General features: G+C 39.0%; 1 protein-coding gene across 2 annotated transcripts in view; it reads left to right on the top strand.

The window, feature by feature from the left end:
* Positions 1-16,614, top strand: part of PRLR (prolactin receptor) — a 142,536-nt gene extending 125,922 nt beyond the window's left edge. For both annotated transcript variants that reach the window (XM_043967610.1, XM_043967583.1), the window contains 5 exons: positions 9,697-9,866; positions 10,383-10,524; positions 11,888-11,987; positions 12,488-12,557; positions 14,647-16,614. In XM_043967610.1, coding sequence (XP_043823545.1) covers positions 9,697-9,866; positions 10,383-10,524; positions 11,888-11,987; positions 12,488-12,557; positions 14,647-15,669 — 1,505 coding nt within the window. In that variant the 3' untranslated portion in view covers positions 15,670-16,614. The remainder of the gene's footprint in view (positions 1-9,696; positions 9,867-10,382; positions 10,525-11,887; positions 11,988-12,487; positions 12,558-14,646) is intronic.
* Positions 16,615-17,215: the final 601 nt, after the last annotated feature.

Below are 17,215 nucleotides of genomic sequence, written 5' to 3' on the forward strand. Positions count from 1 at the left end.
CTGTGTATGCTTGGGCAAGTAACTTAATCTGTCAATATGCTATACCAGTTAGGTCAAACTCAAATAGAAAATAGAGCCACTAATCCATGCTTAAGGATCTCTGCCAGGAGTATACTTAGTTTTCATGTGTAATGTTATCTATGTCTTATATTATTTTTATTTATTGTGTTTTAAATTGCCTAATTACATTTTAATCTGATTTTGTCCACATGCTGCCTACCTGCCCATCTTTGACATCTCAAATCTAAAAAACTCTCTAAGACTATAAATTATAGATAAGGTGCCAACTCGTACTAGTAGGAGCTTTCTAATCTGAGAATCGCTTATCCTGTTGAAATCACAGATATAGCACTTATCATTATCCCTTTGTGCCAGGGCTTATGCTAGGTGCTGAAGAGGAAAAAAAGTGAAACAAATAGTCCCTAGCCTCAAGAAGCTTATTATATCTTACAGGGAGGAATACAGCATACACAAATATAGACATATACAAAATCAATACAGAGTTATCTTGGTGGGGAGGGGGAAGCTTTGGGAATCAGGAAAACATTTCATGCCAAAGGTGGCTTTGGAGCTGATTTTTAAAAGAAGCAAGGGGTTCTAAGAGACAGAGGTAAGGAGGGGGTATATTCTAGACATGGGGAGCAGCTAGTACAAAGAGACAAATAGAAGAGATAGCATTAGCATGTCATATATAATAGAAGGCCTGTATAACTGGATCACAGAGTGTGGGAAGGAAAATAATGCATGGCAAGGTTGGAAAGGAGAAACATCCCCATCTGGGAGGTATTCCAGAGATAACGCAGATACCTAATGGACAACTAGTATACACCCTTTACAGGTGGAATTCTGAGGGATCACTGAAGCAAATTGGAGACAGAATGGTCTTGGCATAAAGAATATTCTCCCACAGTGTCAGGGGAAGGCCAAGCCTGGATGAACAATTCAAATTTACCAGCATGAAAGCCTTCAGTGAGTGTTCCTTATAGACCTTTACCTTTACCCAGACTTTTAATCTGGCGGCATTATAAAATCAGGTTACACCAAGGGCCTGGAAAATTCAAAAGAAAGAGGAAGGAAGGAAGGAAGGAAGGAAGGAAGGAAGGAAGGAAGGAAGGAAGGAAGGAAGGAAGGAAGGAAGGAAGGAAGGAAGGAAGGAAGGAAGGAAGGAAGGAAGGAAGGAAGGAAGGAAGGAAGGAAGGAAGGAAGGAAGGAAGGGAGGGAGGGAGGGAGGGAGGGAGGGAGGGAGGGAGGGAGGGGTGTAGTAGAGCAAATAGAACACTGGTCCTGGAATCAGAAGGATTTCCTTGACATTTCCTCCTCGTGATGCTTTCTAGGTGTGATCACACACAACTCACTTCATCTCAGGATTATGAGCCAGGATTTAATCTGCATCAGTGGAGGGAGTTCCCACACTCATGAAACAGCAGAGCCTTGTTATATTAATAATATATTGACATAAATCTGCTGAGAAAATAAACAGCAGAAAGTCTTTGAATGATCTGTGTCCTCATTGACTGCAATCATAGAGAGCTGGCTATTAAACTGTCTAGATTCTCTTTCAATTGAGAGCTCATCTGCTACTGTCTTCATTGAGGAACAGTCTGACAAGGAGTAATAAGGATTCATAGCTAGTATAAGGCAGACCTGTAAATCCACTTGTAATTTTTCCCTCATAAATAATCTTTGAATCTTCTCCCTCCTTTAAGATGGTATAGTTTAAAGGCTATTTTCTCACTTTAAAATAACTTCCCTTTCCCACTCAGCTCCTTTCTTAAAATGTTCTTTAGTTACAACTTGACTTTTTTCCATTCTAGTTCTGGTCCTTGCCTAAACTGCTATACTCTATCATGTGATCATGGTTCTGTTGAGTCTACTTGGTAGCTGCAGCTGCCACTTACTTTAATACTTCCATGAAACTGTGATCTCATTGATATGGATTCTGCCTCCCAACCTGTAGGACTACTGCCTGTGTCCTCTAAATCCTCCAAAGGAAGTCCATCCTCCATACTAGGGGCCCTCCTCTAATTCTCTTGGCATTGTATGGATACCAGTTGACACACAAGCTGACCATTGGCTATTCCTTACTCTTACCCCATGGCCAGTACCCATCTTTTCTGGCTATGTATCTTTCTCCTTTACAGTTCCTCCTGTGTAATTCTTGGTCACTAATGCATCATATTGTCATTATACCTGTCACCTGCCCTTCTATCACCCTCTGAGTCAGCATCCACTTTAATTCTTCAAAGACTATGGTATTCCCTGATTCCATTTAGGGCATTTCAACATGAGTTTCAAGACTTTAGTGTTCTCCCTATTATCCAACATGGTTGAAGATAGAACCATTTTGGTTAGCCTATCTAGTTAATAGAGAAGAGCTACCAATGCCCCATGTGTACTCTCCATGGATGACTGATTTCCAAATAATTACCATGCAGCTTTATAATTATCAATTGTCAATAGAAAGCTATATATCTATCATTAAAGGGCCAACCACAAGAAGTTGATTACTACTGTAAGTTGATGATAAAGTTTAATGGTTCATTGGCCACCGGCTACTAGAGGTTGGTGGCTCATTGGCCACTAGACAGTGAATGATTTGGCTATGACAACTCACAAAGGTATCTACTAAAGATATAGAAGTGCTATGTCAGTGGAGGGAATTCACCGATAATAAAATGTTGAATCTGGGAAGTATTAATATAAGTATAAGATAATCAAATATATTTGACATTAAAACTGTACTGCACATAATTTCATTCTCCAATGATGATTCAGGAGGCACTTCAGAAATTGGTGGTACTCCATAGTCATCTGAACATCAGTTACTATGGTAAGTATCATCATTCTCATTACAAGAGATCTACTTGATGCAATGACAAATAACAAGACCATTTTCCAAAATCATAATAGTCAATGTTTCATAAAGGTCACTGAGACCCAGTGCTGTCCTTAAAATGGATTGCCACTAGCCAATCTGGATCAATCCATTGTGCACTGGAGGCAATATCTTATGGTCCTTTTAGGGGTATAGGAGGTACCTGGATGGTAGCTACAGTGGCAACAAGCTTCTGAATTGTGATACTACTCAAAATGCTATCACTTGCCCTTCCATATAATGATATTAAGTGACACAAAGACACCATGCACCCTACCACCTGCCCTTTGAATATCATTCGGAGTCCACATGCAATTTTATGTACCTGGACCATATTCTCTCTTGTCCCTGTGTACAATAAGACAAGATCACTCAGCAATAAAGTAACACACTGGTTGGGATGAAGGCAAAAGTAGGTGGGCAAGAGCAGAATGAAGAAGGGCCCTGCTTTCTTAAATTCAGAGTCAGTAAGACCTGACTAATACTATAGAGCCATAGACAAGTCACTTAACATGATAATGACTGCTTTCTCATCTCTAAAATGGAGATAATACCTGTGGTAACAGCCTCACAGAATTATAGTGAGAAACAAATGAGATAATGTAGTTAAAGTGATTTGCAAACTTTGTAGCACTATTACAACATACATCACTATTGTTGATGTTGTTGTTGTTAGCATATGGTAAGTTAAAGAGAGTAAAAGTAACTCAAGGTGCATGAAGGATAGAACCTCTACTGTCAGAACACTGAATGCCAAGTACAAGTCACCAAGGCTGACTTCTTTATATTATCCATCTTAGTACATCTTTGGCTGGAACAAGTTAAAATGGAAAAAATTCAATTCTAGATGGATGATGTTCAACAAATAGCTCTAGTAAAGAAATATTCCAATAGCAAAGAATTTTAATAGTGGCAAGTTTGAGCAAGGAAATTAATTCACCACTGTGTATTACTCCAACTCTTACTGACTGTAGGAAGGTAGATACATGGGTACAAGAACATGTTGATTCTATAAAAGCCAGAGAATAATTTCAAAAGTGGTTAACATGTAATTCAATAATCCAATCAATATAAACTATGTTTCTGAAAGTATGTGAAAGACTATCAAGAATTCAGTGATGATGATTTGTCAAAAGCTGGCTTATTTTCCTTTCAACTTGATACTATTCAAGACAAATATAACTAATTGAATCTTTCTATATGTGAAATAATCTTTTTGTTTTGTTTTGTTTTTTGTTGTTTTTTTTTTAAGTGAGGCAATTGGGGTTAAGTGACTTGCCCAGGATCACACAGCTAGTAAGTGTTAAGTGTCTGAGGCCGGATTTGAACTCAGGTACTCCTGACTCCAAGGACGGTGCTCTATCCACTGCGCCACCTAGCTGCCCCAAAATAATCTTTTTTAAGTTGCTATTTTAATAACCCTCAGACTACTATTAAATAATGTATGGAAAAAATCATTGTTTGAACATCCTAACTCAGTTTTCAGGGGACTATTGTTTGATTCATTGATTCAACAATCATTAAGTTCAATATACTGTGGCAAGGTCACTGGAAGATAAACAAACTGAATTAAGAGGTGGTATCTGCTCTCATCATCTAAAATATTTCCCAGCAGTATCCTTCCATTTTGTACTGTGACCAATGTTTATTCATTAATATAGTGTGTCAGAGAATCTTTTAGACTTAATATCTCTCATCTTGTCTCATCACATGATAAATGAAGGTGTTAGACTAGCTGACCTCTGGGTCTCTTCTGGCTCTATATCTATGATCTTATGATATTAACTAAATAATTGTTCATACATTGCCAACAAATTTGAAAAGAGGTGTGTTATAAATAATTGGTTTTCACACTAGAGAGCAGCTTGTGATTGTTTCCCCAAAATCACTGCATGATTTTACATATACAACCTAGTTTGCTCTCTTAAAACTTTAAACTGCACTAAGACTTTTGAGACAGCCTGTCTTAGTCCTAGAGAAGATCATAGACATACTTAACATAACTCTTCAACAGGTCAATAGATTTGTGATCTCATCCATCTGAATATCCCCTCTACTGGTACAGTTTCCATCTTATCTTGTGACAACATTCTCCATGATCCTCCACAGAAGTAAGGATGTACCCAATGTGTTGGAAACCTTTCTCTGGGTCCTTTTACTGTTCAACTCTTACCTCTTACTCATGCCACATGACAAACCCACCTGATCACATATTTCTCTTCTGTCATTTTTGTGGTATGGAGAGTAAAGAAATTATCTCAATGCCAGGAAGACATGAGTTTAAATACTGCCTCTGACACACATTGCCTGTGTCACACTGGAGAAGTCACAACTTCTCAGTTCTCTAAAGAACTCTATACAACTATAAGTTGCATAGACATTTCCAACCTACATTGGTAAAGGGAGTTTCCTTACCTGAGATTTCCAAAGGCCAATGAAATCAACGAGCCAATCCCTATCCTCTATCACTTCTTATGCACAGTTCATAGGAAATATGTTGCAACCTCCTTGAACCATCTACTCCCCCCACTATGCATCTCTCCATTGCTCTCTGGATCACCAACAACTTTCATTTTCCAGAGACTGTGGTATTCTAAGAGCCATAACCATCCAGCATCATCAGAGTATTTGTATTATAAATGATGGGTTCTCACACTAAGGAGCAGCTTGTAATTGTTTCCTAAAAATCGCTACATAACCACAAATAAAATCTAGTAATTCTCTTTTTCCTCATTATAAGACCTCACTGAGATCTATGATTTCTCAGAACAGTTTGACATGACTTCTCTTTGGGACACTGAGCCCAACTTATTTTCAGTCTGCAGTGTCCCAAACAGAAGTACTAAGGTACTAGCAGAATAGAATAGCCGTCCAACTGCACATCAAAATCTGGATGATAAGCATTTTTTCATTCACTTAGTTTTTTTTCTATGTGAATTGTCATGTCAATCTCTTCTGAGAAATCACAGATCTCAGTGAGGTCTTATAACGTTCAGTAACTGCAGCATAATGTCATTCACAAATGGGAATATCTAGAGAATCTCATCACCTACAGAGAATCCCTCTTCCATTTGGATCTTATACAGGATAGCCTCTGGGAAAACAGTAAACACTTTTGATGAGCTATACCATGCCCCATGTTATGCTTTTTAGATACCAATAAGAAAAGGGGAATAAAATAGTTATCTCTTTAGTAGCCTCTATCAAGGAATCTTATCTGATCCTAGGCTGCATTTTGCTCTATCCATGCTTTCTTAAAAAAAAATTTAACAAACAAAAATGGAAAGGTTTTGTGTTCTCTGTACTTTTCAGTCAAGTACTTGACTCTAAAGATGTAGTCTGCTATAGAAAATCCTTCGCAAAAATCCTGTGTGTTCCCTTCTCATATTTTCATTACAAATAAGCTTGGGACATATGTAAATAATTCTCAAAGCTATGTATAAATGTGAATATATACCTAGGTACTTTAGTAGGATTGATATTCTTTCAGTCACCTTTTGGGGGTAACAATATCATGTGTAATTTTTTCCCTCTTCTTTTAGCATTTTCTCTCTTTGCTTTAAAAATGTCACCTCCAGGGGCAGCTAGGTGGCGCAGTGGATAGAGCACTGGCCCTGGAGTCAGGAGTACCTGAGTTCAAATCTGGCCTCAGACACTTAACACTTACTAGCTGTGTGACCCTGGGCAAGTCACGTAACCCCAATTGCCTCACTAAAAAAAAAAAAATGTCACCTCCAAATTTCTTTGGTTTATACTAGGTCTGTCATAACCATTCTTCTCAACTTTTTCTCCTTAAGGGCCATTTCAACTTTTTTCCATAATGCATTGGAAACTTTCTTTTATCACTACTTTTATCATAACCAATGATGAAAATAAATTGTTATAGAAATGCTGAAATAGCCATTCCATTTTCTATTTCTTGTCATCTTATTAGTGACATTGAGGAAGAGTCTTGGGATAATGTTGCTTATCGGGCTTCACATCAAATTTTCTCTAAACTAGTCCACTAGTGTATGTGTATGTATGTATGTATATATATATATGTATATATATACACATATATATACTAGTATCACATATACTATGTATGTGTATATGTATATATATATATATATATATCCACTATAGTCACATATATATACTGCTTTTCATTTTTATGAGGTGATACTCTTCATAGTATTTTATCTTAGTACTTTACAAGTAAATTTGCACTCTAAACCAGCATTGTCTTTGATTTCTATATCTCTGACCTTAACGACAAAATCAATCTTTGCTAGCCAAGATGGTTTCTGGGCTATTTTTGCCATTTCTTTGTGGACATTGATTTATGTCCATTAAACTTTTCTAGGAAATGGTGAAAATCAAAATCAACAGCTTTGTAGGAGGGTTTTTTTCTGTCTCCAATTTTTACAGCAACAACATCTCATTTGAATAATTCAGGTTGAAGAAGATGCAACTGTTCTCAGTATCTTTATCTTTTCTTCTAATTTCATGTGGATTTTGGCTTTTGCTCTAACCAACTGATGGTCACATTGATTTTGATATGAATATTTTATCAGTACCCTGTCATTTCATGTTTATGAAGGTACAATCAACTTTATTTTTTGTGATAATGACCAGTATCCCCCAAGTCTGGTACCTTACCAATTCTATTCTCACACAAAGTATTCATGATAGAATCATAGGAGTATTCTGCATAGGCTATATTGAAGTTACTAAAAATAAAAAAATATGTATTATTGGTTTAAAGGGTCTTGTCAAATGTTTTGTGGAAAATTCCTTTACTTCTTCATGCTCAGCAGTAGATGTTACAGCATAAGTACAATTATCTTTATTATGTTTTTAGAGTAGCTGGGTGACAGAGTAGGTAGAGTGTTGGACTTGGAGTCAAAAAGATTTGAGTGCAAATCTTGCCTCAGACACTTAACTAGTTGTACATCCAGAGCAAGTCACTTCACACTCTCAACCTCAATTTCCTCATTTTTAAAATAGGGATGATAATAGCATCTCCCTCCCAAGGTTGTAGTGGTGATTCATTGAGATAATAAATGTATGGCTCTCTACAACCCTTAAAAGGCTATATCAATGTATTTTTATATACATGCTATTTTTACTTCTCATAATGAGCACTGAAAGATGAGATGATCAAGTGTCCCATAAAAGGATAGGATTTTTTTTTCCCTCAATACATGATTGAACCGACTACCTCTACCAGTCCCTTTATTTGCATCACAAAAGAGAACCTATGAAATATGCTTCCATGTAGTGATAATTTCCTTTGACTATACGATTTTGTTTGTCACAAGAATATTCAATATTTTTCCCTTTTTTCCCCTGAGGCAATGAGGGTTAAGTGACTTGTCCAAGGTCACACAGCTAGTAAGTGTCAAGTGTCTGAGGTCATATCTGAACTCAGGTCCTCCTGAATCCAGGGCCAGTGCTTTAGCTGTCCCCAAGAATATCAATATTAATGTGATTTCATTCTTCCAATAATATGTCAATTCTTTGGTCTTTAGATAGTGATCTCACATTTACAGTACCTACAATTAAGTTAATGTCTATACAGTATAAAAGCACATAATATTCAGCAACCTCTGCCTCCTTTTCCACTGTAGTCATTACCAAGGCAGAGGAAGTGACACATGACTGAAAATAATGTACTCTTCTTTGTTTCATGGTTTGCCAACAAATTCACTAGTGATCAGACAATCCCTGGTGATAAGCTTCTCTATATTTAGCTAAATCGGCTCTACCAGAACTAATTCAATCAGACACTGGAACCACTCTTGGAGACTTTTCTGCATGAGAGAACCTCCTAGAGCTTATATTCTACTCATTTAGCCTTTGAGAACTCAGGACAACCCCCACACCACAGTGAGATATATGTTTACTATTCACATGTCAAAAATTCTAGTGAAGTGAACTGGTCATTTACCCTGTTGCATCCAAAAAAAAACCATAGATAGATAGACAGAGATACACATATTCATATGTACACACAAAAACACATACAAAAACAGACATATCCCCAAACACACACATATCTAACATGCAAATTATATATATATGTGTGTGTGTGTGTGTATGTATGTATAAACATGCAAATTTTATATTGGTAAATTACTTTGAGATGTTCAGCTTTGGGAAATCCCATCATGAGTTACCACAGCAAGAGAGGGGTCCAAGCAGTGGTGAAACATAAGGATGACCCAAACAGGTAAGTTAAGTCTGAGCTTTTTTTCATCCACAGTAACATATCACACTCATGATGGGTCAGTCAGTCAATAAATATGTATTAAACAACTCCTATGCCATGGATTGTGCTAACTGCTGTGGTTGCAAAGGAAGGCAAAAGATAACCCCTGCCTTAAAGGAGCTCATAATCTAACAGTGAAAGACACCACACAAAAAAGAAGCTGAAAAGGGTGTGGTGGAGGAGGAAGATGAAGCCCTACAGCTGACTGAGAAATTATAAGATGACTTCCATGGTCTCCTTCCTTCAATGGAGCATCTGGGAGGAGCTCTCCACTATTTCCCCTCCACTATCTCCAAGCAGAGGGAGAGAGAGGCCCCAAAGGCAGAGGGTATAATGAGGTAGGAGTTTCATATTCAACAGATAAATACTGTGTGTTGATCACTTTGCTAAGCATTAGTATTGGGAACAGGTGCCAAACACTGTCCCTGGCTTCCATGGGTTTACAATCCTAAATACTGAAGAGCTTCTGTGCACAAAGAAGATCGCTAACAATATGAGGGGGAGTAAACAAAATGCCAAATGTTCTGACCAGCAAGTATTAAAGGAGTTCTTTTAATGTCCACAGTTGAACCGGACCCTCCTTTGAACCTAACTTTAGAAGTTAAACAACCAGAAGATGGAAAACCATATCTGTGGCTGAAATGGTCTCCACCTGCCCTGGTTGATGTTAGGTCTGGTTGGCTAACACTTCAGTATGAATTGCGACTAAAACCTGAGAAAGCAGCAGAGTGGGAGGTGAGTCATCTTTTCCCAGGGCCTTCCTGCTTTAGCATTTGAGCAGCTACCCATAAACACTAACTAGGTTTAGCACCCTCATGAACATTGAGTTTGGATGACAATGTGGATCTTGGCGTTACCATCAGCATGAGCAAATACCACTCAAAATTCCTAGAGGTTTTTCTCCTATGGGCATTTCTTAATCTGCCCAGTCTTCCCCATTAGCTTCTAAACCCTGCCTCCCCATGGGACTCAGAATGGCATAGGTCAGTAACATATTTGTGTCTTCAGAATCCCAGTTGTATTTATCCACTATCAACACTGATGTAAGAATCTTAGGTCAAAATGGGAGGAAGGGGAAGGTTGAGTACCAAAGACAGATAAGGGTGACAGGAAAGGCTGAATCTAGCACTTACAATATAAGGCCTTTCCTGACACCAGTTCCCAGGATTAACTCCTCAGAAAGTCAAGAACACTTCAGACTCTTGCCAGCAAAAATCTGAAGTAACTCCTATTTACCATGTTCCTCCCTAGACCCATTTTGCTGGTCAACAGACACAGTTTAAAATCTTCAGCTTGTACCCGGGACAGAAATACCTTGTAGAGGTTCGCTGTAAACCAGATCATGGCTCTTGGAGTCAGTGGAGCCCCGAAAGTTCGATTCTGATGCCCAGCGGTAAGTGATCTTGGAGCTTTTTGTGGATAATCCCAATTCAAATAAAGTAGAATCTGGAGGTTCCAGCACCAAGGGAAAAATGAGTGGAGAAGGGGACTAAAATTCTCAGTACTCAATGTAGGGACAACCTTCAGGGCATCACGGCTACCCGTGTGATCACACCTGAGCCCTGGTTTCTCTGGCAAAGCTACCTCTAAGCATTAATTGTGTTTAGGAGAGGCGGTAGCAGACCTTCATGTCCCAGTGCAGGCCTGTTATGCCGTCATCCCTGAAGAGTCTGGACAAGAGCATTTCTCAAGTCCTACAGCCCTAACAGAAGATGCCACAAGGTATAGAGCAGCTGCCCAATTAAGTAGGACACCCATTTCCAGAGCTAGAGTTATGGACAAAGGGCTATGGAAGGCAGATGTTTTCACTCCTTTGAATGCCTTCTTTGGGGTTACTGAGTCCAACATGTACAAATCTTCATGTCTCCACTTGAGGTTTTCTTGGCACAGATACAGGAGGGGTTTGCCTTTTCCTTCTCCATCTCACTTTACAGATGAGAAAACTGAGGCAAACAGGGTTAAGTAACTTGCCCAGGGTCACACAGCTAGTAAGTGTCTAAGACTGGATTTGAACTCAGGAAGATGAGTCTTCCTGATTTCAAGCCCAGCTCTCTGTTAATGGTAGAGCCACCTAGCTGCTGTCTTTTTTTTTTTTTTTTGCGGGGCAATGGGGGTTAAGTGACTTGCCCAGGGTCACACAGCTAGTAAGTGTTAAGTGTCTGAGGCCGGATTTGAACTCAGGTACTCCTGACTCCAGGGCCGGTGCTCTATCCACTGCACCATCTAGCTGCCCCAGCTGCTATCTTAATAGTCCCCCAAAAAAGCAGTGTGAAAACAGAAACCAAGATAATGTTATAACCAGTTTTGTGTAGTGAAAAGAGCATTGGATCAGAGGTAAAAGAATGTGAGATCTCACCCTGCCTCTACCATTAAACTTTGTGTTCTTGGCAAAGTCATTTTATCTCTCTGAGACTTAATTTCCTCATCTGGAAAATGAGAGGATTAAACTAGATGACCTCACAGGTCCCCTATAATGCTAATATCCAATGATTTTAAAATTCCATTGGAATCAAAATCCTATAAAAATCAAAAGCTGTAACAATTTACAGTACTTTTATATTTCCCATCTTTGCCTTTAAGGAAAAAAAATAATAGAATTTCTGAACATTGTTTCATCCAATTTGCCCCATTTCTATGTCTCCCATTCAAAGTATCAGGTAAAAAAAGAGGAATAAATATATCCCCAATGTTTAGAGGGAGTCTCTCTCATTGGTTTGGAGGATGATTTGTGTGGCCTTTCTCCTGTTTGTTTCTAGATGTCAAAATGAAAGACACAACAGTGTGGATCTTCGTGGCTGTTCTCTCATCTATTGTTTGTCTGATCATAGTCTGGACAATGGCTCTGAAGGGTTACAGGTGTGTCACTGTCTCTTAAAACCCTGCCAGGTCTTGATTACCTGAGATAATTGGGATAAAGAGGGCAGAGATAACTCACAGATAATCCAAACACCTCCTTTTAGGCACTAGCTCTATTTCTCCTTCCCACATCAAATATCTATTTTTTTTAATCAAAACTACCAACAAAGTAGCAAAATGGACTTAGTTGAATCTGACCCTTTCTCTCTCTAAGGAGGCTGCAAAGTGTGGAAATGGTCAAACAGCAGGTAGAAATGGGATAAAGCTGGAGAAATAAGTGATCTGAGGAACCCAGAGACTCACTCATCAGGCCCCTGAGCAATTCAGGGCCTGCTAATACTGTAATAACCTGCCATAGTCTGCTCTCACATTGTCTCCAGACCCTACATTTTTGCTCACAGGCCTTTAAGGTAGATATATTTGGAAATGAATTGAATACTGTGGGGAGGGAAAGATGATGATGTTTGTCTAACCTCACAAATTTTCTGCTGTTTTTAAAGCATGATCACCTGCCTCCTGCCACCTGTCCCAGGCCCTAAAATAAAAGGATTTGATACACATCTGCTGGAAGTGAGTGCCAACAAATGAGAACATAACTCACTCATGTGTAAAGTATATAATTGTAGTAAGCTTTTCCTCTGCCAAAAAAAAAAACTCTGTGAATATAGACTTCATCTTATAATTGCCCTTTAGCAATAGAGTCTTTCACAAACCTAAAACCTGAGGTAGTAGCAATCAGTCAATGAGCAAATATTTATTAAGTCCTTTTTAAATGTTAGGTCCTGGGGTACAAATACAAAGAATGAAGCAATCCCTACTGAGCAAGAGCTAATATTCTAATGTGCCTAATATGGAAATATGTTTTGTGTGATGGCACATGTACAATCTATATCAAACTGTTGCCTTCTCAAGAAACAGTGAAGGAAGAAGATAGGGAGAAAATTGGAGCCCAAATTTTTTAAAAATTAATGTTAAAAATTGTCTTTAAGGGGCAGCTGGGTGGTGTAGTGAATAAAGCACCGGCCCTGGATTCAGGAGGACCTGAGTTCAAATTCGGCCTCAGACACTTGACACTAACTAGCTGTGTGACCCTGGGCAAGTCACTTAATCCTCATTGCCCCACAAAAAAAAAAAAGAAAAGAAAAGAGAGACTAGCAAATGAAGATTCAATAAGCAAATGTCTGCCCTACCTTAGGAAGCCAAATGGAGCATTTAGAGGTTCCTTAGTGCCCCTGACACTCTTGCTGCCCAGCAGGGATGTGTATATGAGAAGGCACAAGGACGAGTCAACATTGCAAAAGTGGCAAGAGAGCTGGGGAGAGAGGAAATAGAGCAACCACGGTGAGAGCAGGGGAGAAGAATGGGTTAGCCCAGGAAGAACTTCCAAAAATGTAGTTTTATATGCAAGATTCTTTCAGTCTGCTACTGACCAGACACCGTGGGCATTTAGAAAGTATGATAAAGTCAAAGGAAGGACAGAAACTCTCCCCATCCAGAAGGTCCCCACTGCCACACCTCAGTTTCTGTTGTACAAAGTGGCACAAAATGGACCCCTGCAAGCAGTATTATGGTTACCAGTTGCTTAGTTTTAACAAAAATATGTGACTTGCATCAGCTTCATGGGAAATGAAGACACTTGAGGTAAAATAGAATCACTTGGGGGGAAGAATAGTTAATGAAAACACCACTTCGGAGAGGTTTTGGCTGTTCTTCAGATAAAAAAAAAAAGCTTTAAATTTATGCTTCAGTAGAATAATGAAAAAAAATCTTACATTGATACAGTGTTTTTGGTAAATCTTTATAGGGCTTCGTTCACAAAGCACTTTCTGGTACATTATTTTCTCACCAAAATTCTATGAGGGAAACAGAGCAGATTTGAAGGTTTCAGGGTTTTTGTGCATGTATATATGGTCTGGGCCATGTGGAATTCTGGGTATGGAAACTCTCTATACCAGTGCAGAGCAGCAGTTCAAGTGTAATTAGAGTAAATTAGAGAGTTTTCCTGTGGCACTGAGAGGTTTAGACCTTGCCTAGGATGGCACAACTAATATGTATCAGAGGCAGGCCTCAAGCCCAGATCTTTATGACATCAAGGATATCCCTTTAGCCATTATACCACACTGCTTCTCAAAGCAGACATTATTAGATCCACATTGTAGCTGAGGAATCTAAGACTTATAAAGGTTAAGGGACTTGTCCACAGTCACATTGTTCAAAGGTGGACCTGGATCTTCCAACCTCTAGTCCAGTACCCTTTGCATTATACCACCATATTGCCTCTGGTATGCCCCTTTACATGGACTTGGAATAAAACTAGCCAGCAGTGCCACTTGCCCTGCCCTACTGACCCTGTCTATTAGAGAAAAAACAGGGGGCAGCTAGGTAGTGCAGTGGATAAAGCACTGGCCTTGGATTCAGAAGGACCTGACTTCAAATCCAGCCTTAGACACATGACACTTATTAGTTGTGTGACCCTGGGGAAGTCACTTAACCCTCATTTCCCCACAAAAAAAAAATCCTAGATTATCCTTTATCACTGATGTTCCAACCCAGTGACTCCCAGACCATGTAAGAAAGGAAAAACAAAATATGCCATTAAGATCAATACAAAAGGAACAATTCTAATGCCAATTGTTGTTGCTGTTTGTTGTTTTAATAGAAAGGGAAATCTGAAGAACTCTTAAGTGCCCTGGGGTGCCAGGGCTTCCCTCCCACTTCAGATTGTGAAGATCTTCTGGTAGAGTTTCTAGAAGTGGACGACAGTGAGGACCAGCAGCTGATGCCCACCCATGAGAAAGATCATCCTAGACAAGTCATGAAGCCCACACACCTTGACCCAGACAATGACTCTGGCAGGGGGAGCTGTGACAGTCCTTCTCTCTTGTCTGAGAAATGTGAAGAGCCCCGGGTTCCTCCACCAACCTTCACCATTCCAGAGGTCATTGAGAAGCCAGATGATACTGAACCAAAAGTAACCCACAACTGGGAACCACAGGGCATAAACTTGGAAGGCAAAATCCCCTATTTCAATGCCATTGGGTCTAAATCTTCAACATGGCCTATACCACAGCAATCCAGTAACCCCACCTTGAGATCCTCTTACCACAACATTGCTGACATCTGTAAGGTGGCCCTGGGCACTGTGAATGTTCCAACTGTTTCACTGAAGAAAGAAGAGAATCATGCTTTAAATTACTCAACAACCATTGACACTGTGGGTGAAGAAACAACAGATAAGCAGAATGAGTTGGAACACTTCCATTCCAAGGCTGACCAAGATACAACATGGCTGCTATCCAATGAGAAAATGCCTTTTATGTCTCCCAGGCCCATGGATTATGTGGAGATTCACAAAGTCAACAAAGATGGCGCATTATCATTGCTACCAAAACAGAAGGAAAGCAATGCCAATACAGAACAGTCCAGCACTCCTGACACCAACAAGGAGTATGCTAAGGTATCGAGGGTTATGGATAATAACATCCTGGTGCTGATGCAAGACCCAAGAGCTCAGGCCATGGTGACTTTTGAAGAATCTGCTAAGGAAATGCCTCAGCCCCTACAACACAACCAAGCTGAGAAAAACCTGTCCTATTGCACCTCTCCACCAGGTGACTGCAGACTCCAGACTGGTGGGTTGGATTACCTGGATCCGACTTGTTTTATGCACTCCTTTAATTAATTGATTGATTCATTACAATGTGATTTTTCTTCAGGTAACACTACAGAATACGTTAAATGCAATCAAACATAGAATGTTCAAGAATGTGGTTTAGAAATGGCACTAATTAAAGCTCATCTGCAGCTCACACTTTCTTATGCTTCACTTTCAGCCAGTCATCTACTTTCAAACAGTTGATGCCAGAACAAATTATCTTGTTTTCTAATTGTAATTTGTAGTTTTAATTTCTGCTAGTAGGTATACAACAATATGTACAATAAAATAAAAGCACATCACTTAGTTTTATTGTTGGGGGATTGCCAAAGAGATACATTATTTTGATAGGGAATTCATGGCTCAGTATATAACTAAAGTAAACTGAATAGACAAAATTGTTTAATGCCATAAGAAAGGAGCAAAGGCATGCATAGATAATGGGCCATGGGTTTCCAGGTGTGCTGGCACACCTAGTCCTTAATCCATGCACTCCTATAGAAGGGAGGAAGGAGAAAGGAGAATATGTACCATGAAAACCCAAATTGCAAGTCAACTCCTTAAGCTTTGCATTCCTCTATCATTTTGTTAGGATTACCCAAATAGAATTCACTAAAAGAAAATATAACCCAGAAATATATCTCAAAAAATATAACCTATTTGTTGATTTTCTATGGTGCACCCCGCTCCTTACACATGGATTGCTGATGTGCTAGGAAAAAAACAATGCCTTGGCTTGTTGGTTTTTCTTTAAAGATAGTTTGAACACTATCATAAAATTCTTCCTAAATTTCATAGTATCCCAAAACCTCCAAAAATATTTAATTCCTTCTTTTATGGGAGCTAATCCTCTCAATGTTTTCCTGTTTCATTTCAGCACAATGGATATATCTTGTGCACCCAAGATACTTGTGAGGAAGGAAGGAAGGAAGGAAGGAAGGAAGGAAGGAAGGAAGGAAGGAAGGAAGGAAGGAAGGAAGGAAGGAAGGAAGGACGGAAGGAAGGAAGGAAGGAAGGAAGGAAGGAAGGAAGGAAGGAAGGAAGGAAAGAAAGAGGAAGGAAGGAAGGAAAGAAAGAGGAAGTAAGGTAGGAAGAAAAAGAGAAAGAAAGAAAGAAAGGAAGAAAGAAAGAAAGAAAGAATCTGGCAATGTTCATTTTAATTTAAAAGACAACCACGGAAGGATGCTATTTGATATATTGCCTTACTGTAAATAATACAAATTCTACTTTAATATACCCACAAGCTTAACAATGTATTTTTGAAGACTATTTTTCTATCACTACATGAAATAAAAGAAAATATTTTCTATCCTCCCAGTACAACTGTTTACGTATTCAATAGGTACAGTGTTTTCCACTCCAAAGTTATCATAAGAATTTAAAGTAGGAAGTAGTATATGCAGACACCATTTCAAGAATAAAATACTGTACCAGAACAAGACTAGAGTTTAATGAAGAACAGGAATTAAGGGTTGTAATAGTGTAATAACAAGGGGTCATGCGTTGTTCTTAGTTCTTTTTGTCACTATGATACTTCTAAAGAAGTGAAATGAAACAGAGATTTTAAGGACTC

This window comes from Dromiciops gliroides, chromosome 1 (genome assembly GCF_019393635.1).
Source record: "Dromiciops gliroides isolate mDroGli1 chromosome 1, mDroGli1.pri, whole genome shotgun sequence".
NCBI lineage: Eukaryota > Metazoa > Chordata > Mammalia > Microbiotheria > Microbiotheriidae > Dromiciops > Dromiciops gliroides.